At 32.2% G+C, this 26,991-nt stretch overlaps 4 protein-coding genes across 5 annotated transcripts; 3 read left to right on the top strand and 1 right to left on the bottom strand.

Annotated features, from left to right (window-relative positions):
• Nucleotides 1–3,311: 3,311 nt before the first annotated feature.
• Nucleotides 3,312–4,741, top strand: LOC129940161 (POC1 centriolar protein homolog). The gene is made up of 3 exons (XM_056048413.1): nucleotides 3,312–3,769; nucleotides 3,830–4,360; nucleotides 4,421–4,741. The coding sequence occupies exons 1-3, from the start codon at nucleotides 3,425–3,427 to the stop codon at nucleotides 4,598–4,600; spliced, it is 1,056 nt and encodes a 351-aa protein (XP_055904388.1). The 5' UTR covers nucleotides 3,312–3,424; the 3' UTR covers nucleotides 4,601–4,741.
• Nucleotides 4,742–7,998: 3,257 nt separating this feature from the next.
• On the top strand, nucleotides 7,999–9,676 carry LOC129942957 (NADH dehydrogenase [ubiquinone] 1 alpha subcomplex subunit 9, mitochondrial). The gene is made up of 4 exons (XM_056052135.1): nucleotides 7,999–8,162; nucleotides 8,275–8,707; nucleotides 8,779–9,144; nucleotides 9,219–9,676. The coding sequence occupies exons 1-4, from the start codon at nucleotides 8,123–8,125 to the stop codon at nucleotides 9,610–9,612; spliced, it is 1,233 nt and encodes a 410-aa protein (XP_055908110.1). The 5' UTR covers nucleotides 7,999–8,122; the 3' UTR covers nucleotides 9,613–9,676.
• Nucleotides 9,677–13,048: 3,372 nt separating this feature from the next.
• Nucleotides 13,049–15,490, bottom strand: LOC129939335 (C2 domain-containing protein 3). Its single transcript, XM_056047311.1, has 5 exons — nucleotides 15,329–15,490; nucleotides 14,907–15,132; nucleotides 14,659–14,844; nucleotides 13,959–14,594; nucleotides 13,049–13,679 (listed from the first exon to the last, which is right to left on the bottom strand). Exons 2-5 carry the CDS (start codon nucleotides 15,087–15,089, stop codon nucleotides 13,119–13,121), a joined length of 1,566 nt encoding a protein of 521 aa, XP_055903286.1. The 5' UTR covers nucleotides 15,090–15,132; nucleotides 15,329–15,490; the 3' UTR covers nucleotides 13,049–13,118.
• A 1,840-nt stretch (nucleotides 15,491–17,330) lies between these two features.
• LOC129942956 (calcium/manganese antiporter SLC30A10) lies at nucleotides 17,331–24,594 on the top strand. Of its 2 annotated transcripts, none has more exons than XM_056052134.1 (4): nucleotides 17,331–17,814; nucleotides 21,433–21,710; nucleotides 21,886–22,582; nucleotides 23,915–24,594. In XM_056052134.1, the coding sequence occupies exons 2-4, from the start codon at nucleotides 21,522–21,524 to the stop codon at nucleotides 24,505–24,507; spliced, it is 1,479 nt and encodes a 492-aa protein (XP_055908109.1). In that variant the 5' UTR covers nucleotides 17,331–17,814; nucleotides 21,433–21,521; the 3' UTR covers nucleotides 24,508–24,594. The 2 variants fall into 2 exon arrangements, with proteins under 2 accessions (XP_055908109.1, XP_055908108.1); XM_056052133.1 differs by having other exon boundaries at nucleotides 17,685–18,370.
• The last annotated feature ends 2,397 nt before the right edge of the window (nucleotides 24,595–26,991 follow it).

Genomic DNA, 26,991 nt, shown 5'->3' with positions numbered 1-26,991 from the left:
CATTGAAAAAAGTTCACATCCATTAAAAATGGCAGTGTTAAAAAACGTTTTGGCAAACGAAAAGAAACCAAAAAAATTAAAATCGCAGTCGTCTAGTAGCCACAATTTCGTTGGTGGTATTTTGCTTTGTGCCAATTTGTAAAAATCCATTTCCAGAAATTTGTATTGACGTTGTAATAATAATAATACGCACATCTAAATGTTATAATGTACACATATCAATTTAAAGTTAACTTCCTCTGCTGAGTTTTTATTGTATGACTAACTTCTGAACTACCTTTTGCTTTTTGTATTACAACGAATTTCCTGTTTGATATACTTACTTAACTTTTGTACACTCCATCTTTTTCCATCATGGGATGCTAAAGCAAAGGAAGGAATTTTAGTTGGTTACACAGAAAACACAAAAGGTTATAGAATATACCTGAACGAAGAACAAGAAGTAGTGACAGCAATAAATGTAGTATTTAGTTCAAAAAAAATGGACGTAAAAGAAAACAGGAACAAAATAAATACTAAGGAAAGTTGCAAAGCATCGATAGTAACAGAATATGCACATAATGCAAACACAGATAGAGAGAAAGAACAAAATGAAGAAATAGTCGAAGAAAATGAATCTCTAGAAACAGATGATGAAATAAACAGGGTTGAGTGCAGAGTAGATATTTTTAATGCTGACATTGACATAGATGGAGATAGAGGTTTGGGTGCAAACAGCATGAACATGGAAGGTGAAGTTGAGGTGAAGGATAGAGAAACAGAAAGTTTGACACGAAGTGGACGGTCAGTTAAATTACCAACAAAATATAATGATTATGATATGGGGTGTTTGTTAATGGCCAAAGAATTAAATCAGATAAGTTATGAGGAGGCAGTAACAGGAGCAGACGGACATTCATGGACAGCAGCGATCCAAAACGAGTTAGATTCCTTAAAGGAAAATGAAACATGGACAGAAACAGAATTGCCTAAAGGAAAGAAAGCTATAGAAACCAAATGGGTATTTAAAATTAAATCGGGAATGAAAGGCGAAAAAGAATTTAAGGCGCGATTAGTAGCAAAGGGTTTTCAGCAAAGAGAAGATTTTGATCATTCTGAAATTTATGCTCCAGTCGCCAAGTTACCTACACTAAGAATTCTATTAGCCATAGCTTTGAAATATGAAATACCAATATATCAAATGGATGTAAAATGCGCCTTTTTGAATGGTTCCATTGACGAAGAAGTATACTTATTTAAACCAGATGGTATGAAGAATGACTCAAGAGTATTAAAGTTAAATAAATCATTGTATGGTTTAAAGAAATCACCCAAGTACTGGAACCAAAAATTCAATAGCTTCATGACGAATCTAGGATTTGATCGAAGTAAATCTGATTACTGCCTTTACTTCAAATCAGCAAGAAAAATGTTCGTGTTATTATATGTTGACGACCTGATAATAATAGGAGAGCATGAAAGTGATGTCAAAAAGGTAAAAGAAGAACTTAACCAAACTTTTAAAATGAAAGACCTAGGAAAAGTTTCAAATTATCTAGGCATGAATATAGTACAATATAAAAATAAAATAACTATTGATCAAAAGGATTACCTAAAGAACCTGCTTGTTAAATTCAATATGGAATATTGCAAGGCAGTTACAACACCAATCGAACCTAATACAACCATTACTAAAGAACCGTCTAATGATTCAGAATTAACATCCAGATGTAGACAGTTAATAGGATATTTAATGTATTGTATGTTAACATGTAGACCTGATTTATCTTTTTCAATTAGCTACCTCAGCAGATATCAATCATCCGGCAACGAGCAACTTTGGCAAGCACTTAAGAGAGTCCTTCGCTATATTCAAGGTTCCTTGGACTTAAAATTAGTTTTTTGAGAATCGAACTTCTGAAACATTAGTTGGCTACGCAGATTCGGATTGGGCAGGTGACAAAGAAGATCGCAAATCAACATCGGGCTATGTGATGATGGTATATGGTTGCACAGTTTCCTGGTCATCGTCGAAGCAGCAGTGCGTGGCCCTATCATCAACAGAGGCCGAGTTTGTGGCATTGGCATTGGGCGTATCAGAAGTTTGCTGGATTAGAAATTTATTAATTGAAATTGGACTTAATGATAAAAATGAACCAGCTGTAATATTTGATGATAACCAATCTGCTATATTTGTTTCGAAAAACCCAGAAAATCATAAACGCCTTAAGCACATTGATATTAAATACCATTTTGTTAGAGATAAAATTTTGAAAAATATTATTGATGTAAAATATATTGAAACAAACAACCAAGTTGCTGACGGACTTACTAAACCGTTTAATAAGAATAATTTAAAGAAATTTTGTAAAATGTTAAATCTTAAATAACTTTTAATTGAGGAGGGGTGTTGTAATAATAATAATACGCACATCTAAATGTTAAATTATAATGTACACATATCAATTTAAAGTTAACCCCCTCTGCTGAGTTTTTATTGTATGACTAACTTCTGAACTACCTTTTGCTTTTTGTATTACAACGAATTTCCTGTTTGATATACTTACTTAACTTTTGTACACTCCATCTTTTTCCTTTAAACAATTAATAAAGATAAACTAATATTAATAATTGACTTATGATATTAAAAAAAAAATATATAATTTTGAATTCGAACAATATATCTACTCTTTTCTTTCATAATCAAAAGAATAGTACAGATTTGAAACAATTTCGTTTCGTGTATATGAGATAGAAAAAGTGAATAAATGTTTCCTGTGTATTGGTTTATTTCGTTGATTGCTTTTGGAGTTGCTTATGTGCGCGATGTTTGGGCATTTAACGATCAAACTATTTGGTTTCGAAAAAGTTGCATGTACGCGCCTAACCTAAGTTTCATCTGAAATTTTGAATGAATATTTTTTGGGGATAAATTTTGCTTATAAAAAGTATGGTGCTTTTCTTTGATATTTAAAATGTATGTTATTTGCGTTCAGTGTTCAATTATTTTAGAAAAATTAGCACTGAAAGCAGTTTACCCTTCTCGCTTATAAGGCTAGGCGCGCACATGCAACTTTTAGTTTCTAAACTGAGCACTATAGACTTATACGAGAGTCCGCGCACTTGCAGAAACCATTCGGTTGCCCATTCAAGCAACTTTAGAGTCTGATTGTGAATAAGTTTAAAATACTTCAAAGTTTTGTTTTTAAATGTACCCTGAACATGTTGCTTCAACTTATTAAACAAACCTGCATTCACGTCAGGTGGGTTCAATGTCAATAACCATGCCAACCAGTTTTAGTTTAAAATTTAAAAATTGTTTAGAAGTTGCTGTTGCATCGTTTTTCGTGTTATTTTCTTTGTCTGCGTTTTTCTTGTTTTTAAAAGTTTAATTGTATTTAACAGTTTTGCTCATCATCAAACAAATAAATACTTTGGAGTTACAATGGAATCGAATAGTGAACCGTGCTTAGAACGTCACTTTACAGGACATAGCGGAGATATTACACAAATATGCTTTAGTCCTTCCTCAAATTATTTAGCCTCAAGTTCCTTAGATTCCTCTGTGATGATTTGGGACTTACAACAGGCTGCCCGTTGCATACGATTTAGTGGTCACACCGAAAAAGTTCACTCCGTTGCTTGGGCACAGGCTTGTAATTTAGTTGTATCTTCGTCTGAATCAGGATTGATTAAAATATGGGAACCAAAAATACGAGGAATATCCAAAGAATTTATTGCTCATAGTCAGCCAGTTCGCACTGTAGATTTCGACCCAACAGGTACATTGGTAGGTATTTTAAAAAATGCTTCATCTTGTATCTTAACCGACAGTTAATTTCAATCTTAGATTTTGACTGGCTCCGATGACAAGTCTATGAAGTTGTGGAAAGCTTCGACCAAAAAGTTTGTTGCCTCGTACACTGGCCACAAAAATTGGATTCGAAGCTCCAAATTCAATCCTGCCGGCAATTTAATTGCATCCACTGGAGACGATAAGCATGTTAAACTATTTGATGTTAATAAATGTGTGTGTATTTCTTCTTTCACCGAAGAAAAAGGTTCGGGAAAACAAATATCGTGGCACCCCGATGGCAACTTAGTAGCTGTTGCTTTGACAAGCAACAGGATCAAGATATACGACATAAGAACTGAAAGCCTGATCCAACTTTATCAGGTGCATGCAGGGCCAGTTAATAGCATTGCGTTTCATCCCTCTGGTAATTACATCCTGTCTGGGAGTGATGATGAAACCATGAAGATGTTGGATTTATTAGAAGGAAGACCCCTATTTACACTAACAGGCCACACACAAAAAGTAACAGCGGTCGCTTTTTCCTCAGACGGGCTACAATTTGCATCTGCGGGATCAGACAAACAGGTTAACTTGAATATTTTAAATCATATTAAGTGAACTGTTAACATTTCCCTCTACTTAAAGCTCCTGGTGTGGAAATCTAATTTGAATGCCTCTGAATCGTCAATATTGGAAATGACCCCAAGTGGTGCAAATAACAACAGTTTTACTGAGGTGCTAATTGACCCCAAGAAAAAGGATGTATATGGGGCACAGGATGAAAATTTTCATATTGAAGATATCGCATCCCAAAATGAATACTAAAAAACCTTTATAAGGATTTATTAAAAAATATAATCTTATTATTTATTCAATACAAAAATTACTAAAACATCTTATACACCTGAAGCAAATCTTTACAAAAATAATCCAGTGATCCTCTGATCATTAATTTTTAATTAATAAAAAGTTCCAGATAAAATAGAAATTTTTAAACATAACGACTTTTTTAGTTGAAACCATCGATACCTTTTTTTGAATCACTAGCGATCAACCATTTTTATTGTTAATATTAATTTAATAACCGATCAGGAGCGCATCAGTGATGCCGCACCACTGCACATACATTTTACGTTTGTGAATTTACTCATAAGATTATTTTATACGGACCATGCTCTGTATTTCGTACCTAAAGTGAAAACTTCCAAAAATTAATGCTTAGAACTATCTATGCGAATGAAAAAATGGAATTTTTATATCGGTAACTCGTTTTCAAATATCAAAAGCATTCTAATACGTACAACTTGTTTCTCAAATAGACATAATAGTGGAATCCGCGGTTAATAGAGGCTGTAATGTATTATTTTTTAGAAACGTTTTGATGCCTTTAAGATGTCAGAAATGGCCTAATCATTCAAAAAATAAATTAGTCTTTGTTTCCAATAAATGTCATTATATATCTAACATTTCTCTAAAATTTGATTTGTATCGTACAATTTTTGTTAAACTCGTTTTGATTATTTTTTTCCCTAAATAGTGCAATAAATTAAATCAATCAGCTGTGTTTTACGTTTCATTGAAATTGGAAAGGTTTAGCCAACATAAGGGGCTTCCTTTGCAATCAACTTCATTTTTTGAACGTTAATTTTGACCAAGGCAACCTGTTAGTTTATCAAGCGTCATGAATTTCAAATTCGAAACTCTACTTCGCAAATCTCTACTTTAAGTTTATAGTACAAAAAGTACCAACAATATTACTGTCTTCAAAACACTCCTCAGGCAAGCTGCACGTCCTGTATTGTAAAGAAATATTAGTTATTTCTTTTCCAAATTGACAAGGAACCCTTTTACAGAAAGCATTAAATAAAGTTGTGCAGAAAACAAATAAATATAGAGTAATTAAGTTCTGCATTCAGTTGAATGAAAAATCATTACCAACTGCCATTTTGATAAAAGTAGACTTGACTTGATAGTTAGGGAGATTTTTCTTGACTTACTTTTCAGTCAACTTTCCATTAAAGTTGCCTTAATTGGAAAGTAATTTTTTGGCAGCTCAGATACTAGAAACTTGCCCAACTTTCAAGTCCCTTATATCGTCTGAACCTGCCAATTGATTCAAATTAAAAATTAGAGTTCTGAAATTCACTTTTATCGATATCGATATTTTTTTTTGAAGTTGAAAATAATTTATTCAAAATTAAAAAAGGAAATGTTTTGAAACAGAAGTAATTTGAATAATAAAAACCAAGCATTTAATAATATTTTAAAAAGGCTTGGCCATTGGAAAGATGCAGCTTACTGAGTTAAACAATGTTCATTAAGAACTTTCAAGACATTACTTGAACTGTGTTTTGGCCAAACATTTTCAAAGCAAAAACACAATTTAAGCTACCTTAATATTACTTGATGTGATTTCGAAAAGTATTCGAAGCTATAAAATGGATAACTGAAAATCGAGTGATTTTAGTGTTATACACTGAAATCACTCGATTTTCAATTAAGATTTTGATTTCATTTTACTCGATTTCAAGTACTTAGCTGATAGACTCGATTTATGAAATTTTGCAGCTTGTACTTTATATTTGAGGGAAATGCTTTTAAAACGGTTTTTTGGCATGACATTCCAGTAAAACAATTTTTTTTTTTACTTTCAAGATACCTTTTTGGTTGTACTTCGTTCCATCTGCAACTGGCAATGATTAACTTTGACACGATTCAAAGAAAAAACATTAATATTTTCTATTTATTTTATTTAAAAGTAAAGTGCAAATAAAAACATAATAAAAAATACAAATTAAGACAGTTAAAAAAATCGCTTTTTACTTTTGTGATTTTAAATTTCACTTGAAGTGATTTCAAAAAGTTATAATATCAATCGAATGATAGAACTCTGAAAAATATTTCATTCAATTTTGATCTCGATTGCATTTCATTCGATTTCGGGAACTTAGCTCATAGCCTTGATTTATGGAAATTTGCAGCCTTCACTGTATATTGAGGGAACGTACATAACATTTAAAACGATTTTTTAGCACGACAAATATATATTCCCTTTAACAATTCCAAAAAAACGATGGTTTTTTTAAAGTTCCAAATACATTTTCGACTCTGATTTTGCTTCAATTTACTTCTCAATCTCATTTCAGTCAATTTCTTATTTACTGTGTTTTCAATATCTTTTGATTTCTTTATTTAATATGACGAATATACCTATCTACGTTACTGATCAAACAGGAATTTTCTCAAGTTGGTATGAAATGAGCTGCAGAAGTAATTAGGAGAATATATGTGATTTCATCCAAAGCGTGGCAAGAAAAGGAAAGTTTGCGAAATCTTTTCCAATTATACTGATTTCGGAACCTAATACAAAGTAATTTTTTTTTTTCATTAGAAGATCATAACCACCCTCAAACATAATATGTAATGCAGGTAACTACACTGTACATTTTCATTTATGAATTTCCATACAAAGTATGACATTGGGCAGGTTCTGACAACATAAGGGCTTTCATTTGCAGTCAACTGCATTCCTGGAACGTAAATTTTGACCTAGTTAACTATTTAGTTTTTCAAGTGTCATAAACTTCAAACTCAGAACTTTACTTCCCTAACTTCTACCTTCAGTTTACCGTACAAAAACTACCAACAATATTATTGTCTGCAAATTACTCCTCGGGCAAACTACAAGTCCATCCCAATTTGCATTTCGTATTGTAAAGAAATATTACTTATTTCTTTTCCAATTTGACGAAAAACCCTTTTACATAAACACATAACAAATTGTGCGAAAAATAAATAAATCGTAAAAGAATAAAGTTCAACTTTCAGTTAACTGACAAAAACATGATCGATTGTCATTCTGACATAACTTTCCAGTAAAGTTTCTAATAAAGTTGCCTTAATTGGAAGTCAATTTTTTAGCAGCTGGTCAATCAGATGCTAGAAACTTGCCTTACTTTCAAGTCCCTTATGTCGCCTGAACCTGCCCATTCTCGTACATTACTTTTTAATTAAATCTCATTTCCTTCGCATTGAAATAAACACATATTTACAGAAAAACGCTAAAATAATACATTTTAAGTAAGCAGGCAGCCAAACAACGTTTAAATCTGCAATTAAACAAGTTGAATGGGAAACGCAAAACCACACTGGATCCCACCTTATTAAACAAGGTTCGATGGAAAATTTTGACAGCTGAATATGCCAAAAATTTTAAAAGTTTCTTGGTGACGTCTATTTCTTCTTACTTTCAAAACAAATGGTTTTTCATTAGATTTGGTCCTAGTTAGTAAAATTTTGGGATAACTATTTCCAACGAAAATACTTTTGCAAAAAAGGTCTTCAACAATGGCATCCTTAATGTTGATGAAAAACACTATTGCTGCAAGTAAGGATTATTTTTGTTTTAATTTTTTATGCAGTAGACGCTCATTGCGTAATTGAGTCAAATGTGAGGTTACAAATTATCTACATAATAACATACAATCGTGAAATTTTAGGGAGCAATATACAACCATTGGGAATTTTGATCCTCCGATCACCTTATTCCACTGACGGTCCTCGACCACTGAAGTCCACGAACCTCTCATCCATTAAAAGAGGAACAGGCGGTCGTAGCAGTTTCAATGGAATTGTTGCCACTGTCTTCGGTTGCACTGGCTTTGTCGGGCGGTATGTGTGCAACAAACTTGGCAAAGTTGGCACTCAAATGATTCTTCCCTACCGAGCCGATCACGGTGAAGCTATTCGCCTAAAGGTCTCTGGGGATTTAGGACAAGTTCTTTTCCATTTTTACAACTTGAAAGATGAGAACTCCATTCGCGAAGCTGTGAAGTATTCCAATGTGGTTGTCAATTTAGTGGGCCGTGATTTCGAAACTAAGAACTATAAGTTTAAAGATGTACACGTAACTGGAGCCAGGAATATTGCCAGGTAAAATCAATAACATTTTCATTAGTTGATTTTTTTTGATTTGTTGATTTCTCTTTCAACTTTAATTTTAGAATTTGCAAAGAAATGGGCGTAGAACGTCTAATTCATCTATCCGCACTCAATGCCGAAGCAAATCCTAAAGGACATGTTTTGGAAAACGGAAGCAATTTCTTAAGAAGTAAATATTTCGGGGAACTTGCGGTGAGGGAAGAATTTCCAGATGCAACCATTATTCGCCCATCCGATATTTACGGGTCAGAAGATAGGTTCTTGCGTTACTACGCTCACATTTGGCGACGTCAATTCCGTGCATTCCCTCTTTGGTATAAAGGAGAACGTACTGTGAAACAGCCGGTTTATGTAAGCGACATTGCTCAGGCAATTGTCAACTGTGCCAGGGATCCGGACACTGCAGGAAAGGTGTACCAAGCTGTGGGGTATGTTGCCAATAAATTTTTACTAATTTTTCAATAACTATTTATCCGTATGTACTGTATATACACCCATTTAGACCTAAGCGCTATCTTTTGAGTGATTTAGTTGACTGGTTCCACCGTGTTATGCGAAAAGACGAGAAATGGTGGGGATATATGCGTTATGATATGCGTTTTGACCCAACTTTTTTAATGAAAGCTAAGTTGACGGAACTTATTTGTCCTGGCAACCCAATTGGAGAACTTCATATGGAACGCATTGAGCGCGAGTGCATTACTGATAATGTTTTGAGTGGTGTCCCCACTCTTGAAGATTTAGGTGTACAGTTGACCACTATGGAAAGCCAAGTACCATGGGAACTTAGGCCATATAGAGCTGCTTTGTACTACGACGCCGAATTGGGAGAATTTGAAACACCGGCACCTCCCAAAACTCTAAATCCACGCGAGGAAATGAGACTTTTTGGTTAAACGAACATACACAATTTTAATTGAAGCGGTTGAAGCGATCAATAAAATAAATTATTAAAACACACTTTTTGCTTTTAATTAATTTAAATGGACTTATATAAGGTATGCATACTTAAATATTGTTTGCTGTGGAAAACAATGGTCTATATTAAGCTTACCAAACCATCTGAGGCATTTTAAAAATCCTATTTTTTAGAAACTTTTTCAAGAATGAATAAGTTTTTAAAAATGAATAAGTAAGCTACACCAATATTTGAAAATATTCAGTTTCATAACTTCACTTAACGATGCAAAAAAAGTTCAAATTGATTTAAATAATTTAATTAAATGGTGTAATATCAATGGGTTATATTTTAACAATAAGAAATGTAGCGCTGTGACATTTTCTAGAAATCACAGTTCATTATATTATAATTATAAACTTGGAAACGACATTTTACAAAGACAAAGATAGCCATAAGGATTTAGACGTAATCTTCGATTCTAAAATTAATTTCTCAAATCAAACTACGATCTTGAAAGCAAACGCTATGCTTGGGTTTATTTTTCAAAATTAAAAAGATTCCCAAGACCCCTATACATTAAAAGCTCTTTATTTTAGCCTCGTCCGGCCACATTTAGAATATTGTATGTTATATGGAGCCCCTTTATGGCGTCTAGCATTTTTCGTATAGCAAAAGTTCAAAAAAGTTTCACAAAGTTTACCTTACGCAAAATATTTTGTTATTTAAATGTTCCATCTTATAAGACGAGGTGTATTTTAATTGATCTAAAACCTCTAGCTCAGAGAAGAAAATTAAACTCAATACATTGTGCTTTTGATGTCTTGAATTTTAATATTGACAATCCAGTTTCGTTATCTGCTTTTTTATTTATGCGCCTTCTAGAAACTTGAAAATTTTCTTTGTTGATTTTTTCTCTGTAGTTCATCGCTTCAATTGTAAATTTGTAGAGCAGAGAAAATTCTTCTTGTGTGAGATTATTTTCCCAGAAGTGATAGCGCATAATCTCCTTAAGTATAGGGCAAGTCGCCACAAAGTGTAATATGTCTTCACTTTCGTGTAGATTGCAAATATTACATGTTTCAGCTTTCTCTGTTGGATGTGGCAGGTAATTCAATTTTAACAGCTCTCCTCTTATTTTGAAAACTGTGCCTAGCCTATTACTGAACAAGAGTAGGCATTATATATTATATAGTTGTCAGCATTCATGTCCAAGAAATTAATCGTCATACCGCAGTTGGCAGCAAGATTAATCCAATCCTTACGAAATAGTTTTTTTTAAGAACTGCATGCTTAAGAATAAGCTTGGGCAGCCTAGTGTCCTCCATTTTTAAAACTTCTAGCAAATAATCTGCATTTAATTTAAGTGTTGAAATGAAAAGCTTTGGGAGTCCTGTTTCCAGGTAGTTATATATGGAGTACTTTTAGGCAGGTAGAAAATTTGTCTGAGAAAAAATCTCAATAGATATTCTATTGGTTCAAATTCATGCACTCCCCAAACCTGGGCTCCGTAAAATAAGACCAATTTTGCCGTTGCATTAAAAACTCGGTACTGAGTGTCGACAGATATAAGTTTATTACTGAAGATTCTTCTCCAATTTGCGCAAATCGCTGATTTCGCTTTATTCAATTTTGTTTTAAGATGCGAATCTACATTTAAATTGAATTGTACCTCCATTCCCAGGTAGTTGTACTTTTTTACTACTTCCATTTTTCATTAGATACCACTCTCTCTGATCCATTTTCAAAAATCAGATCTTTGGATTTATCTGTGTTTACCTCCAGTCCCCAAACATTGCAGTATTCAGCAAGTTTGTAAATCATCAGTTGAAGTGATGATGGGGACTCAGCTAAAATCACTATGTCATCCGCGTATATAATTTCTTTATACTTTCGTCGAGAAACAGTGCAAAAAGCAATGGGCTTAAGGTACAACCCTGCCTGACCCCTCTTAGTATCTGAAATTTATCTGAGACATCACTTCCATTGTAAATTCTTGCTTCTGTATTTTGATACAGTTTTTGAATCGCTCGAGTAAAAATGGTTGAAACTTCTTGGTTATGTGGCTTGTAGAATAATGTGTTTTTGTTAATAGAATCAAATGCTACTCTGAAGTCAACAAAAAATTAGAACAGTTTTTTATTCACTTAATTTCCTGTGAGCTTGAACCCATTTGTCGAGTCTGTTATTAAGCAGAGGTGAATACATTTTTAAAGTTGCATTTATTTATATATGATTGATAATTAATTTTAATATTAATAGAAATGCTTTAAAACATAAATTAGTAAATTTGTTTTAATGCTATACAACAATTTTGCAAATAAGTTGGAAATAATTTAAATATAGAAATCAACGAAATATTTGTCTTAGTGTAAAAAAAATATTTTTAAGCAACATTTTATATTAATCATTATTTAAAAGGAATGCACACGCAAAAAACGATACTTTTTTAAAGTATTCAATTGTCCTGAAATCAAATCTTGCGTTCCAATTTTTCTATCACTTCAGGTTCTTAAAATATGCAACTTTAAAAAAAAACGATATCGCAAAATTTTAAACAGTTCTCGTTTAAGCAATAAAATCGAAAGGTTTAAATTTTTCTCAATTTAAACAACTCTTTTCCACAAATAAAGGCTGTCAACGTTACATAGCGCACTTGTGTGGGTTTGTATGTGCTCTTGTAGAGCAATTCATTGCAGATCGAGTGGTCCTCTTTTACCTCACCTTTGGTCAATTCGCCTTTCCAGCACCAGCTAAGATGATGAGCGATGTTGTGAGCAGAAAATGCTTTCGTGATTATTGATTTACAAGCTCAATACGCATTTTTATTTAATTTGTTTGTAGTAAGTGAAAAACTTAAAAGTATTCTTTAAAAAAGACAAAGAAGCATTTTGTTGCTTTTAAAGTAAGACGAGTCCCTTAGCGTTAAAGTATACTTTATATCGTTTGAAATTATCAAAGAGTCAACCCTGTAAAACTCCATTTTAGAGTCGGCTCCGAATTTTAAAATGATTTAGAGTAAGTTGAAAAATTTAAGCTGATGTTTTTAGGCTAAGGTGAAACACATCATAGCCCTTAACAATAAATTGTAAAATATTTTTGCAAAGGACAAATCTTTGCCTTTATTAGTTATGCGTATTTATTTGAGTATATATAAAGTTTATTGATGAATTCTGGAGTCGAATTTGAATTAATTCTGTCAAGCCCCATTGGAAATGTGGAGTTTGATTGCCACGCTATCAAATCTTGACCAGTATAGTAAGTTAGGTTTTAAATCACGACCTGGCCACATTCCATTCCAATCTAAATTCTATCCACCCTTTCAAAAATAATAAAAATCTTGAAATAAATCCAATTATAAATAGATACATAAACATTTTAATGTTATCATAAAAAGACGTTTTGTTTTTAATGAAAATAAAAACTGCAATATGTTATTTTTGATAAGCAGCAATTTATTTCAAAAAGGCTTTGGTTATCCTGTAGAAAATCTGTGTTCTTAAGTTATTGTGCTTGTGATGATGAATGTGATGAAATGTTTAAACTGTTCGTATGACTGGTGAAACTTTCATTATCATCTTCGCATACTGAAGTATTTAAATCGTGTTCGAATTCATCCAACTGCTCATCACTTATATCTCTGGCTATTTTGCAGACCTCCGCACTCCCTGTCACGTCCAACAAACGACTTTTCAACCTTTCTGATATTTCTTCAAGTTCTGTGAATTTCCGTTTAATTGCTCGACAAAGATTCATGTTATTTATATCTAAGCTTGATTCGAAGTTATGAAGCAAATTATCAACTTGGTTATTGCGCAGAAATTCTTTGAGCTCTTTTACATCGTCAACTGGTTTTGCAACAATGTGTATTTGACCATTGATGTGTCCACTGAAGTCGACGATATCAAACCAACCATTTATGACGGGCTTATTTTCTACTAAGTCGAATAAGTCTATTGGCGCAAAGCCAATTATTGCATCTTCCATGGGACATGGTATGGTTTGACCTTGTGCACTAGTTTTGCCAACTCTCTTCCAAACCTTAAGAATAAATCGTTCGTGTTTCTGGAATGGAAGCGATACACAAAATTATATACGTAGCTGAAAACTTATGTGAAGAAACAATCGTTGAATCACTAAGCTCATGAAAGAATAGATTTTTAAGAGATATATCTTTTCAAAAATAGATTAAAAGTTCTCCAGACTACTATTACACTTATTGCGATGTAGGAATTGTAACAAAATCATACATACAACCTTTACAAAGAGTTTGTTTCTTTTGAACCTCATGAGCTATGCAATTCAACTGTAGATTATATTAACATTCATTATTTTAATATTTACATTTATAAGATAGTTGACGGAAGCCGATACACAGAACTCTACATTCCAAGCAGGATTTGAGTTCTTTTCAACTACTACAGTAGAATACACCATTCCTTCGTGAGATTTGACCATAGGACCGTCTCCTTCTTTAGCTTGAAATGTAACATAGGTACTTGGCTGCTCACCCGTTCGATCGGTATTTTGGCTTCCCTTTGTGCCCAAAGATCGATTAATCTTTTTCTTAAGTTTATGAGACTGAATTGTTGGTAAATTCCGGGCGCTTTTAATTTCCAAAACTATCCTAAAGGAATTACTTTCTGCTAATTTTATTCCTGGCTGTGCAGGACTTATATAAGACGTTGATGATAGTGACTTCTGAAGTACTGCTAACAGATCGGATGTTTTGCTTGTTTTTGAATTTATAGGTAAGATTGAATCATTTTGCAACGATTTCTTTATGGGAATATAATTAGATGCGCTCTGCCCTGTGGTTGATTCAATGTTCCCTGTTTTAGCTGAATGTATTCTTGAGTTTTTAATATTCTCGATTTGCTTTTCAGTGCCCATTGCTAGAAAACATTCCAGTTCACCTATTTGTTCACCCGACATTGAACTTGTAACTGAAACCCATTTGTTTGTTGATATCACTGGAAACTAAAAGGCAGTATTAGGTATCAAGTTTTTGATTCTTTTTTTGTTAGTTCAGAAAAAAACGTACCTGCCCGTCGTTAAGATGATTTGTTAAAGATGCGTCACGGTAAGCGATGTAAAATTGATGCAATGGTAATCGCAACGAACCAATTACTTCGGGATTTGAGTTAGCTCTTATTTTGGATAGCTCAATATTTAAGCAATTGTTTTGTACTTTTTCTAAAAACTGGTTATTGTGTGTAACACTAAATGTCTAAATAAATGCAATGATTAAAATACTTATATGATAAAGTCATATGTGGGTTATTTATGTACTTCTGTTAGATTAGCCCCTTTTTCAGAAACAGGTGCAAATAAAGCTTTTTCCTTCCAAAACGTTTGGCAAACTAAGAAAATATCATCGTTTTCCAAGGGTATAGTGAAATTTCGTTGACCGCTTATTTGCAAGATCCCATTCAAAAAAGGATGTTTTTTGGGAGCCGTCGTCGCTGAGAACATTTTTGTTGTTAAAAAGAAGCTGCCAATATTTGTTATTTATGTGCTGAAAAGAAAACAGGTTTGAGAGAAATTTGTGTAGATTTCTACTAAGCACAAGAAACATCAGAGCTATTTTTAAAAATGTAGGTAATTTAATAGAGGTTTTTAATAGCAAAATAGACAAAAGAATTTAATTTCTTTTTTAATAAATTATAAGACAAAACAAACCCAAGCCATTGGTTACAAAAAATGAAACTCACTTTAAAACAATTTCATGCAGGGTTCTGGAAATTGTTGACTCTCAATGTAAAGCTTTATTAATATATTATACTTTTTTACTTAACTAAAAATAATCAAAATCACTGGAAATACGGTTTTTGTTTTCTTGTATTTTGATTTATAGAGTTTATTACTAAATTATTTTTGTCACACAATAAAAACAGATTTGCATTTGACGTTGATGGAAAAGATCTGTTCGTGTACAAAATTTTTTTTAAATTGTTGAAATGGAAATTAAATTGTATCTGACAGTTACAGAACAAAAATTAAATAGAATTTTAGTTGCGTTTTATAATCGAATATAATCCGTATGTGTCATCTGTTAACACGTTATGTAACAATTTGTGATCCAGATTTCTATAAATAAATAAATTGGGTGGGGCATCAGTCCGTTTGAGAACTAGGGCCTAGTGACTGACAAATCTCAACCATTCCTGTGTGCGAGTCCTGTTGTCAGGGATGGAAGGGACCTACAGTTTTAAGCCGAATCCGAACGGAAAATATGAGAAAGCACTTTTCATGACAAGAATTACTCTTGGAGAATTTGTCAATTCCTCGCAAGAGGCAGTACCCGTGAAAAAAGCTTTAGGTGAAATAGGCAGGGATGGAACTCAAGACCTCTCGCATGACAGTCCATCGCATTAACCATCATGCGTTACGGGTACTACGATCCTGATATCTATCTGTGTCAATTTCAGAAACCCAAACAAATAGTTTTCATTAAGAGGAATAGATCGCTTTTTTGTGTTACAAATGGCAAAGCAGTTTGAACTTTAGAGAAAAGAAAAGAGACATCAATATTTTGATTTTTCGTTTAGAAAATAGGAAAAAAAAGAGATAGATGTATTAGCGTTTTATGTCTTTAATTTATATCGATTTGTTTGCGTGTTTGTAGGATGGTCATATTATTTAGTACTACGTTTCTACCTGTAATGTCCGATTAAGAGTAGTAGTTCCAGAAAAACCTGTTTCATCACGGGTTTTTTAAACAAAAACTGTAAGAAATGATATATATGTATGTGTGTGTGACTTCCCGGAACCACTATAAACAAAGACAAATGAAAACTATAAAGACATAATATTGAATATGTGATAACTGTAAGAGAAATGTAGGTCTATTTGGTGAGATTTTTTATACTTTATTATAAGTTTTAAAAACAATTTACAATTATTTAAAGGAACAAAATAAAAACGAGATAGATAAATACACAATATGTGACCAAAGGTTTAATTTGATTTGAAGTACGTAATTTGTTAACGTCAAAAGTGACAGCAACATCTACCCGGTTTATATGAAGGGTTCTATCTCTTTTAACACTTTAGTTTAATAGCTCAATTACCAGTCGAATGGTTTTGGTTTGGCGATAACTGCAGAAGTATGTGAACATAACATGGGTGAATAACACAGCAAAAAGCAAATAAAATCATTGATGAATGCCATGGATATTATCGCTTGGTCTTGTTTTCACTTGATGATTAAAAATAGAGACAGTGAAGTGAAGCATGCATTTTCAAAAACAAAATTAGTCGGATTGAGATAAAATGAAAGAATTTCAAAATGAGTCGGTAATCACCTCAAAAGAGTCCAATGTAAGTGCATCTTTTTATTCAAATTCATATTTTGAACAAGTAAATAAACAGTCCTTAATATATTTTATGGCAAACGGATTTTACGACTTAATATGAGTATTTCATTTTAAATTGAGTTGAATGGTTTTGAGTGATATTATAGCCGGATGAATGAGGTGAATTTCACATCAAAAAATAAATACAAATGAATAAAAAATATACTTATTTATAAGGGATGCAATGTATCATCATATTAAATTTATTCATTAAAACAAGCTTGATACTTATAACTTATTCGAGTTTCATGAAACGATGAACTTTCTTTTTATTCTGTTTTATAAATATAATTTAATAACACATAACTTGATATCCATAAATTTATGGTTCTCAATGATGTGTAGTTCACTTCGATCAAACAATCCCCCCCTTCTAACTTCTCTTTGCGGACGCATATGTACATAATTATTAATTTTTCAGAACAAGATATTTTATATATGATTATTAAATGAACTCTACAGTACACTCTAGGTAAACGTACATAGGTACCTAAATACATAACACAAATTCGCTGGATAATAATTAGAAACATCGATTGATGTTTTATCACAAAAAGGTCTACGCATATGACTATTCTCTCCCTGTTGCCTATCCCCTTATCATTTAATATAATATTTAAATCAACAAAAAAAAAAACAAAAATACAATACGACGACGATGACAACGATCAGTCACTTTCGTTTTCATTTTCAGTTTGCGAGTTTGTTTGACCAAAATAACACATAAGTTGTAGGTGGTGCGTGCTATAAAATTATACGAATCAATGAACATCAATGAGATAAAGATTTCGTGGATTAAGTTCAAAAACACATGAGCATTAAAAGAAAATAATTGTTTCTAGGTATGTAGCTACCTATCAAATCAGATTCCCGTACTGTGGCTGAAAATAGAACAATCAACATTTTTAAATTTTGGTGTTTAAATACATACTTTTATAAATACTTTACATTAATTTTACTTCGGTTATAAGCAAAGCAACTAAGTATTCGGCAAATAATACCTCCATGTTAATTGAATTCAATTTATTTAATAACCTGCTACTTGTGATATAAACTGAAAGATGGATAAGCGCGGGTATATAATATTATGATATTGTACTTTTACGTTAAATTGTGTATATGCAAAAACGGGCAATAATAAGAGGCATTATTTGAAATCTGCACCAAGTAGTTAAGCAGATTTAACAATAATAGACATTCAAAAAAAGAAACATCTTTTTGTGAACGGCGTCGGCGGCAGAAATATGTATATACTGGATAACTTTCGACTTTAGAAAATCTTTTTGAATAAATAAATTGTAATACACTTTTTTTGTGGAACAATAAACAAAAAAGGCAAATACTCAAAACAGATAAGTCAATAAAAGCAAAAATAGACGCAAAGTGGTGATTTTTAGGGTGAGTTTTCATGTCAATTTAATTTCAAAAGGCTACAGGTAGGCAAACACATTTTGTTTTTTATAAAAAAGGTTACTTAATTTATAATTGCAATAAAAAACGAATTCCATTTTTGTCGTTAGTTTTTGTTTACTGTCTGTATACAAAAAGATTAATTTAGTTTTAGAAAACAAAACAATGGGTTATTACGTGCTTTTCGTGGAATAAAATTGTTATTCAACATCCATGAAGGTACATTGTAGATAAATCCATTAGCCATTTTATAAATTAAGTATTTCGAAAAATTATGCTGCGATTTAACAATTTCGAAATAAATAAGGTAGATAAGGTTGTACCTCTCACATTTGTATATACATATGTCTTATGTATTTATTTAAAATTGGTTAGAGTTGATTTTTTTGGTTGGATTGGGTGAATGCGAATACAAAATTTACAATTTTTTGACCAACCGGTGGTATCGTTATAATGATTACAATTATTGACTTCTCAGGGCCTATTTAATAAGTATCATTAAACATTTTAAATGTTGGTTTTTGAGCATTTAAAAGGAAGATCCTGCTATTCTTTTCATAGCAAGGTAGGTATTAACACAATTAATATATGGCTACTTTTTCTGGTTGGTTGACTTTACACTGGTTGTTTTCAGAAAGTTATCATTTGTGTTTAGAGTAGTTTCCGGAAATCTGTTTCATCCCGAATTCAGATGTTTCTTTTTTAAATTATAAGGAACAAAACAAATTCTTTCTGGCAAGGAAGTATTCTTTTAAGTTGTAATCTTATTTTGTAATTGCACATTGATCAATGTTCGACATCAAAATGTTGTTGTTTTTTAACTCTTAAGTTAAAAGTTTATTTTTTCGATTTCGATTTTAATGCTACTCGTATTCATCAAAGAGAAACATTATTCCTGTCATATTCCAAACTTCAATAGCTCTGTTCAATCTCGAGTTTAATAGGCTATCCTGGATATGTGGATTTTTAGATACATTATTGAACGAGTTGGATAGCTTTTCAGAAAAAGCAGACAAATATTTAGATTTCCTGGTCCACAATTATTGTAAAATAAATTTCCCTTTACACGTAAAACATTAACAAAAATGTATTCGGATACCCTATCTGTCTGATAATGAACGCAGCCAATGAATGCTATATGCCAAACTTGTCAAAAAAAGTAACAAAGCTAGGCTTTTAAAATAGTATGCACCTAACCATTTTTGAGATGCTTGTGAGAAATTTAGTTTTTACAAGTTCGTTCACTATAATGGTATAAGCGGCCATCACATTTTCTATGTTTCAACTTCCTAAAATGTGAATTCCTAAACTTAAAGACCTTATTGCGGCCATATAGTTAAAGCTACATCTGTCAAATTAACTATTTAAAAAATGCTGAACTTGCTTATTAATAACATACAAACTTACATATGTATGTATGTTTACTAAGAACAGGGTAATTATATTGCTTCGTTAGCATATAACTTCAAAATTAATAACATATAAGGATATTGAGTCTTCCCTACTAAACTTCTAAGTATTCTGTGACAAGAAACCATAATAACTTGTATAAAATGTATGTCAAATTGAATAGATATTTTGTTAATTTAATTTTTAAATTTTCAGATTATCAGTCTGTGGCCTTAATTTTTAACCATGTGGAGTACATTACAGTATATTACTTTGTTGATTTTACTAATCGTAGGGTAATACTCGTACAAGATTGGAAGATATTTTTACATTTAAATTCCATAGGAATAAGTTAATTAGTAAATACATTTTGTTGATACGATAAGGTTACTTATGTATGTAGATTTTTCTAAGAAACAGTAGGAATGTTGAAATTAAAAAATGTTGGACCTTGTTTTGAAGACAAAACGTATGCAGCTTAAAATTGGCTAACATGATCAAAACTTCATTAGTATTCCAATCGCAATATTTTAATGATCTTAACACTTAACCATGGAGAGTCTATACAACGGGTGTTTACAAAATGTAACCATAACCGAGTTGTAAACTAATGTGTACGATAAAGCTAAAAAAGCTGGAATTGACGCATAACGTTAATTAAGAATACCTTAAACCAATAATAAAAGTTGAACAATTCAATGAATAATGATAAGGGTAACAAATTTGTTTGTAAAACGCTTTTCTTAAGGGTAAAAAAGGTTAGGTGGGAAAACAAATATTTAGACATACCTAAATTAAATTGGGAAATTGATTTTTAAAACGCTGGCCAAGAAGTTCGAAAATAATAATGTAAATAAAAAATTACTTTTTTGAAAATCTTATCTTTTACATTATGTAATTTTATATTTTAGGAACTTCGAAATATCTTATCCGATTGAGCCACTAAAAAACATGGTACATTAAAAATTACAGATTTTGAGTTTATATGTTTATTTCCATTACATTCGAGGGGTGTCATTGGGCAGGTTCAGACGACATAAGGGACTTGAAAGTTAGGCAAGTTTCTAGTATTTGATTGGGAAGCTGCCAAAAAACTCCCTTCCAATTAAGACAACTTTAATGGAAAGTTGACTGGAAAGTTAGTCAAGAAGAATCTCCCTAAGTGTCAAGTCAAGTCTACTTCTTTCAAAATGACAGTTGATCATGTTTTTTTCAATCAACTGAGAGCTGAACTTTATTACTCTATGATCTATGATTGATTTATTTTCTGCACAACTTCATTTTATGCTTTCTGTTGAAAGGTTGCTTGTCAATTTGGAAAAGAAATAACTTATATTTCTGAGGAGTGTTTTGTAGACAATAATTATTTTGGTACTTTTTGCACTATAAAATTAAAATAAAGGTTTGTGAAGTAAAGGTCTGAATTTGAAATTCATGGCACTTGAAAAACTAACTGATACCTTTGGTCAAAATAAAAGATCAAAGAATGAAGTTGACTGCAAATAAAGTTTCTTATGTTGCCTGAACATGTCTATTATTATATCAAACTAGCAAAAAGTTTTGTAAGAATTTGGGTTCACTTAGTTTTATAATTATTTTTGAAAAATACCGAGAACGTTATTATAAACATATTCAAATCATAAAACCACTCTTTCTTTCAGGTTGCAAATTCTTATTTATATTTAAAAAAAAAACCTAAAATCAAACTTTTCTTGACGGGAAGCTTGAAAAAAGCATAACAATATCGACAATGGCAATTAAGGATATACTCCACCAATGTCGGCCTGTGCAACTTTATGTGGTTTTATTTTTATCAATTTGCTACTTCAGTCTTCAGATGGTTTTGAGTCATATGACGCATGGCCTTACCTTACTCATGTCGTCGTATCATATGCTGTGCAACATATTTGCATTAACTGGATGCCTAATAACGATGAAGGTGAGTTTTTTTTCATGTTTTATCTTATTCCGTTATTAGTTCGCAGTTTTTTAATGCAGTAGGTAACATAAAAGATTTGACTTTCTACAAACAAAAAAAAAACAGTCTTCATTTTTGAAATACCAAAAATGCGAGTTAATTTTTAAAAATAGAAATTTTTGATTTTCAATTTCAGCAAAGTCACTGTACAGCCTTGGACGAGAACATGGATTACGCGCTTGCAAGAAATTCAAACTTGGCAGCTAAAAACGATCAAGACAAATTTACATGTGTGGATCTTAGTGTTGAGGAAAAATCTTTACGCAATATTGAAATCCGAGAAAGAAAACTTCGAAACACATTTGGCTGGACTAGAATAGATATCCTAACAATGTTGATAGTGTGTATCTTCTTGGCTTCCCTCTCATTTTCACTGTTGGTAGAAGCTCTTCAGACCTTAATTCACATTGACCACCAAGATACAATGCATCTACCGGTTCCTGTTATGATTTTGGGATTCATGGGTCTTATATTGAATGGAATTTGTTATCTATTTATTGGAGGATATACTACCCGCCAAGGTAACTTCTTGCACATGACCTCTAATGGTGATGTTATCCTAGATAGTAAAAAAGGAAACGACGAAGGAGAGCAAACTGAATGTGGTATCCCAACTTTATCTGTTGCAAATAACATGGAAGAGAATAACCCAAGTTTTAGGAAGGAAAAACAAAGCTTAGTTCAAATGTTCCGCGACATATCCAGTACAATGTTCGTAATATTGTGCGCTGTAATAATTTATATGTCAAAAGATGACCATACTGCTAAATTCATCGACCCCATTTTATCCATATTTTCTTGTGTGGTGCTTGCAACGCTCAGCTATCCTTACAGTAAGTATTATCAAACTATTATTAACATTGGCTAGGTTCAGGTGACATAAGGGACTTAAAAGTAAGGCAAGTTTTTTGCCCAGCTGCCAAAAAATTGCCTTTCAATTAAGGTAACTTCATTGTTTTTTTTAAAGGTTAGTAAAAAAAGTTCCAAGTTAAAAATTAACGAAACTTGAAAAACTAGCTTGTCAAAATGTATGTTCGAAGAATGCAGTTGACTACAAATAAATTCCCATATGTTTTCTGAACCAGCCCATTATTCCAAAACAATTTTAAGGTTTTTAAGTCTATTGTACGTACATATGAATAATTTTTGGTTAGACACTTAAAGTGTGTGTTTACCACAATGGGTACAAAAGTGAAGAGGTTTATACCTATAAGTCTTAATAAAACCGATTACTAATTCGCACATGTTTTAATGAAAGATAAGAGTGAATGATAGGCACACTTTTGAGTACCCCATTTATCTAAGCACACACTTAATTGCTTTTATTGGAAAAAATGTTCAATATTAGTTTCCACAGAAAAAAAAACTAGACATGCAACATTTAAATGAAAAAAATCCAAAAAAATCCAAGAAGGGAAATAAAAAATAATTTTAAAGCTTTTAATAAAAGAAATTAATAAAATAAGGCTTCATTATTTGGAACTATATTAAATGTATTTCCTTACGCAAAGCTTTAAAAATGAAATGACGTATGTTTTTTTGAAAAAAAAAACTAAAACTAAAAAGCTATCAATGTACAAATTAAAAATATGGGTCGATCTTAAATGATCTCAGGAAGGCATGGCAATAGTATTGTGGTTGAATGTTCAAAATGTTTATATCCTCAAAATAATCTAGAACCGAAACTTTCCCTGTTTGATATTTTTTAAAGACGCTTTAAAATTTAAACCAAGGTTTAAATACACGACTGAAAAATAATGTATTATGTACCATTATATTAAAAAAGTAATAAGTATATATTGAGCCTTAAATTTAAGGAAATAGTTTGTTTTGTGAAAAGTATAAAGCTAAATATTTCCACATACAGATGACTTCAAATTTCAAAAAATACACCTGGGAATTATACTATAATTTTAAAAAATATCGTCAAATACATGAATTAAACAAAATGTGTGATATACATATATACCTACCGATTTAATAACTCGCCAAAATTATTCTAATGAGTGCATTAACTGAAAATAACTTTTTATAATAATTGTTCGCATTATTTCTTGAATAATTTTATTTCAAAAAGGTTGTTAAAAAGTAACATAAATGTAGAATTGCTTATTTCGTAAAATCATTTTGTATAATTTAATTTAATTTTTATTGCTTTATTTCAGTGAAAGAATCGTGCCTAATTTTACTTCAGACAATACCAGCATCCATCGATATAGACATCTTTGAGAAAAATTTGGAAACAAAATTTCCTGAGATCATCAGTTATCATGACCTCCACATATGGCAATTGACTTCAAATAAATTCGTATCAACAGTTCACATAAAATTCAAGAGTCAACAGCTTTACACTAAAATAATTGACGACGTGAGAAATTTTTTTATAGAACAAGGCATAACAATTGTTACGATACAACCTGAATTTCAAGATATAATACTACCAAGTTCAATAGAATGCTTAGTACAATGCAACGCAATTGATTGTGTTGAGAAAGTTTGTTGCCAGCAGTCAAGGAACGATCTTCGTGAAATAATATTACCAAGTAATCAAGTAGAAAAACAACAAGAAATTAAACTAAAAAACCTTTCAAGCACTGGTAGCATGGCAGAAAGATCACAGTCGGCAAATAATATTGCCTGCTGTAACTCAACTGATGTTTCCCGAAATATAATTTATAAACACAATTCAACTGATCGAACAAACAATAAGAACTTAATCACAACCGTGATGTCCTCATCTCCTAATATTAATTTTTGAATTTAGATTCTTAAATTATGTGTATATATAAGATGTAGAATAAAAAATAAAAGTATAAGTTTATAGATTTATTAATAAATGACACGAATTTTTATTAAATAACAAAAACTACATAATATTAAAATAACTGCATCATGTTTACTAACTTACTTACTTACTTCAGGTGGCGCTACACTCCTGTGTGAACTAGGGCCTTACCCAACAAACTTCTCCGTCTAGCTAGATGTCTCCAGTTTCACGCTCCAAGTTAGGCAAAGTCACCTTCCACTTGTGCGCGCCATCTGGTCCGCGGTCTTCCTCTACTGCGCTGTCCCGTGGGTGGATTCGAAGACTTTCCGGGCCGGAGCATTGGTTTCCATGCGCTCTACGTGACCCAGCCATCTTAGTCGTTGGACTTTTACCCTTCTGGCTAAGTCTACGTCGCTGTACAGCCCGTACAGCTCGTCGTTCCATCCTCTCCTCCACTCCCCTTCGATGCATACGGGACCGTATATCACACGAAGAACTTTTCTCTCGAAGCGACCCAAGGTACTTTTATCCGCTTTTGTCATAGTCCATGCTTCTGCACCGTGTAGCAGGACGGGGATGATAAGGGTCTTATATAGCACGACTTTGGTCCCTCGAGAGAGGACTTTACCACTCAATTGCTTTCTTAGTCCAAAGAAACAGCGGTTAGCAAGAGTTATTCTGCGTTTGATCTCAGCGCTGGTGTTGTTTTCTGCATTTACAGTGCAGCCTAGTAGACGAAGTCCTTGACTACCTCAAAGTTAGGTCTGTCGATGGCGACGTTTTGACCGAGACGTGTCGGTGTTGTATGTCCTTTCTTGACGACAGCATGTACTTTGTTTTGCCTCATTAACCGTTAAACCCATTTTTGACGCCTCTGTCTCAATACTCACAAAAGCCCCATTGACATCACGCTGAGTTTTTCCGATTATGTCAATGTCATCAGCATATGCCAGTAATTGGACAGACTTTTGGAAGATAGTGCCTCTAGTGTTCACGTGTGAGCTCTGCACTATTTTGTTTAAGCATTTGATTTAGATTAGTTAACTTGCGTCAGTGTTTTTTGATCTTTGGTATCATTACATAATCACGAGTGTTTAAAATAAAGGAAAAAGAATATTTTTGAATCCCAAATCAACAATAATCTCGAATGCGCTAAGATCTAGTTGGAGTTTTTTTTTGTTTAGTTAAATCCATTTCTTATAATTGAGTGAAATGCATATAATCACGTGTATATTTAAGCAAGTTAATAGATCCCATCCTACAACTTACGATCAAAAATAGAATATAAATTTGTTCCAACACCTTTAATAAGTTAAGCGTACCTATATTCTATTACAAAACATATTAAAGTACTCTTGCCGGTAGAATAAAATGAACAAATATTTTAGAGTCTCATTGAATTTTTAAAATGCGACATCCAAGTGAAAAATGCTTGTATCGGGGTTTCAAAAATCTGATTACCACACAGGACTTTTATTTATGGAAAAATGGAATTTGAATTGGTTAAGTTTTTACATAGGTTATTTTTGTAGTGAAAAAGGCACAAATAAAACTACATTAGGTACACATTGTTTATAAACGAATTCTAAAATAAAAATTAAGAAAGAGGGATGAATGTTTCCCATCCACAAAATACAAAAATTACCGTTATTGTCCACTCTACTTTGTAAGCTGAAATCTAACACATGGAAATAAGAGCCCAGGTAAACCAGAAACTGAATTCTTGATTTAAATAAATTCCAAAGGATAATCTTTACAATATTCACGTTTCCAATTCTCAAAGATTTGTTTAAATGTATAAAACAGTTAAAAATAATTTGACAGCCTTGGGTGCGCAACTCGGTGGCGTCGACTAACAACAGGGAAAAGTGGAGAAGCATGTTGAACGAGGCCCGGACCGGATCCCGATTGTTGCAAAGATGACCGAGCCAGGCCGATGAAGTAAATTAGTCATTGATTTAACAGACAAACACTTATTAAACTGAATAGGATATAAAAACTTTTAAATCTTTTTAAAAAGTAAACTCTTAGCTTGGTAATTCTTTTAAAATTCTAAGATTGACCTAATAATAATTAAAGGCTCTTTTTAAAAATTCCCATAATACGATATAATTAAATATTCTTTCTTAATATTGAAGCCTTTCGATACAAATTTTTTCGAATTGGTCTTATAGGGATAGTTTAACTCGACATTTCTCATATAGCAGTTCGTTGTTAGCTTATTATTATACTTGACTTCTATAAACGCTGCAAAGTAACTGGCATTGTAAAAACATAAAATTGCTTTACAAAGGACACTAGTAATGAGTCGGGTTAGAGTCGATGACAAACTGACTGACTGACGAAAGGAACCAGGGACACATAATCTATGTTTAACTATGTTTTAAGCTATTGTAATAATGCAATCGTTCATCAGAAAACAGAAACAAAACGAGACTGTCTTCCCCAAAAATATACTCACCAAATGTTGATATG

This window comes from Eupeodes corollae, chromosome 1 (assembly GCF_945859685.1).
Source record: "Eupeodes corollae chromosome 1, idEupCoro1.1, whole genome shotgun sequence".
Lineage (NCBI taxonomy): Eukaryota > Metazoa > Arthropoda > Insecta > Diptera > Syrphidae > Eupeodes > Eupeodes corollae.
Note: the sequence above shows the minus strand (reverse complement) of the source record. Positions and strands in the feature narration are given on the sequence as shown.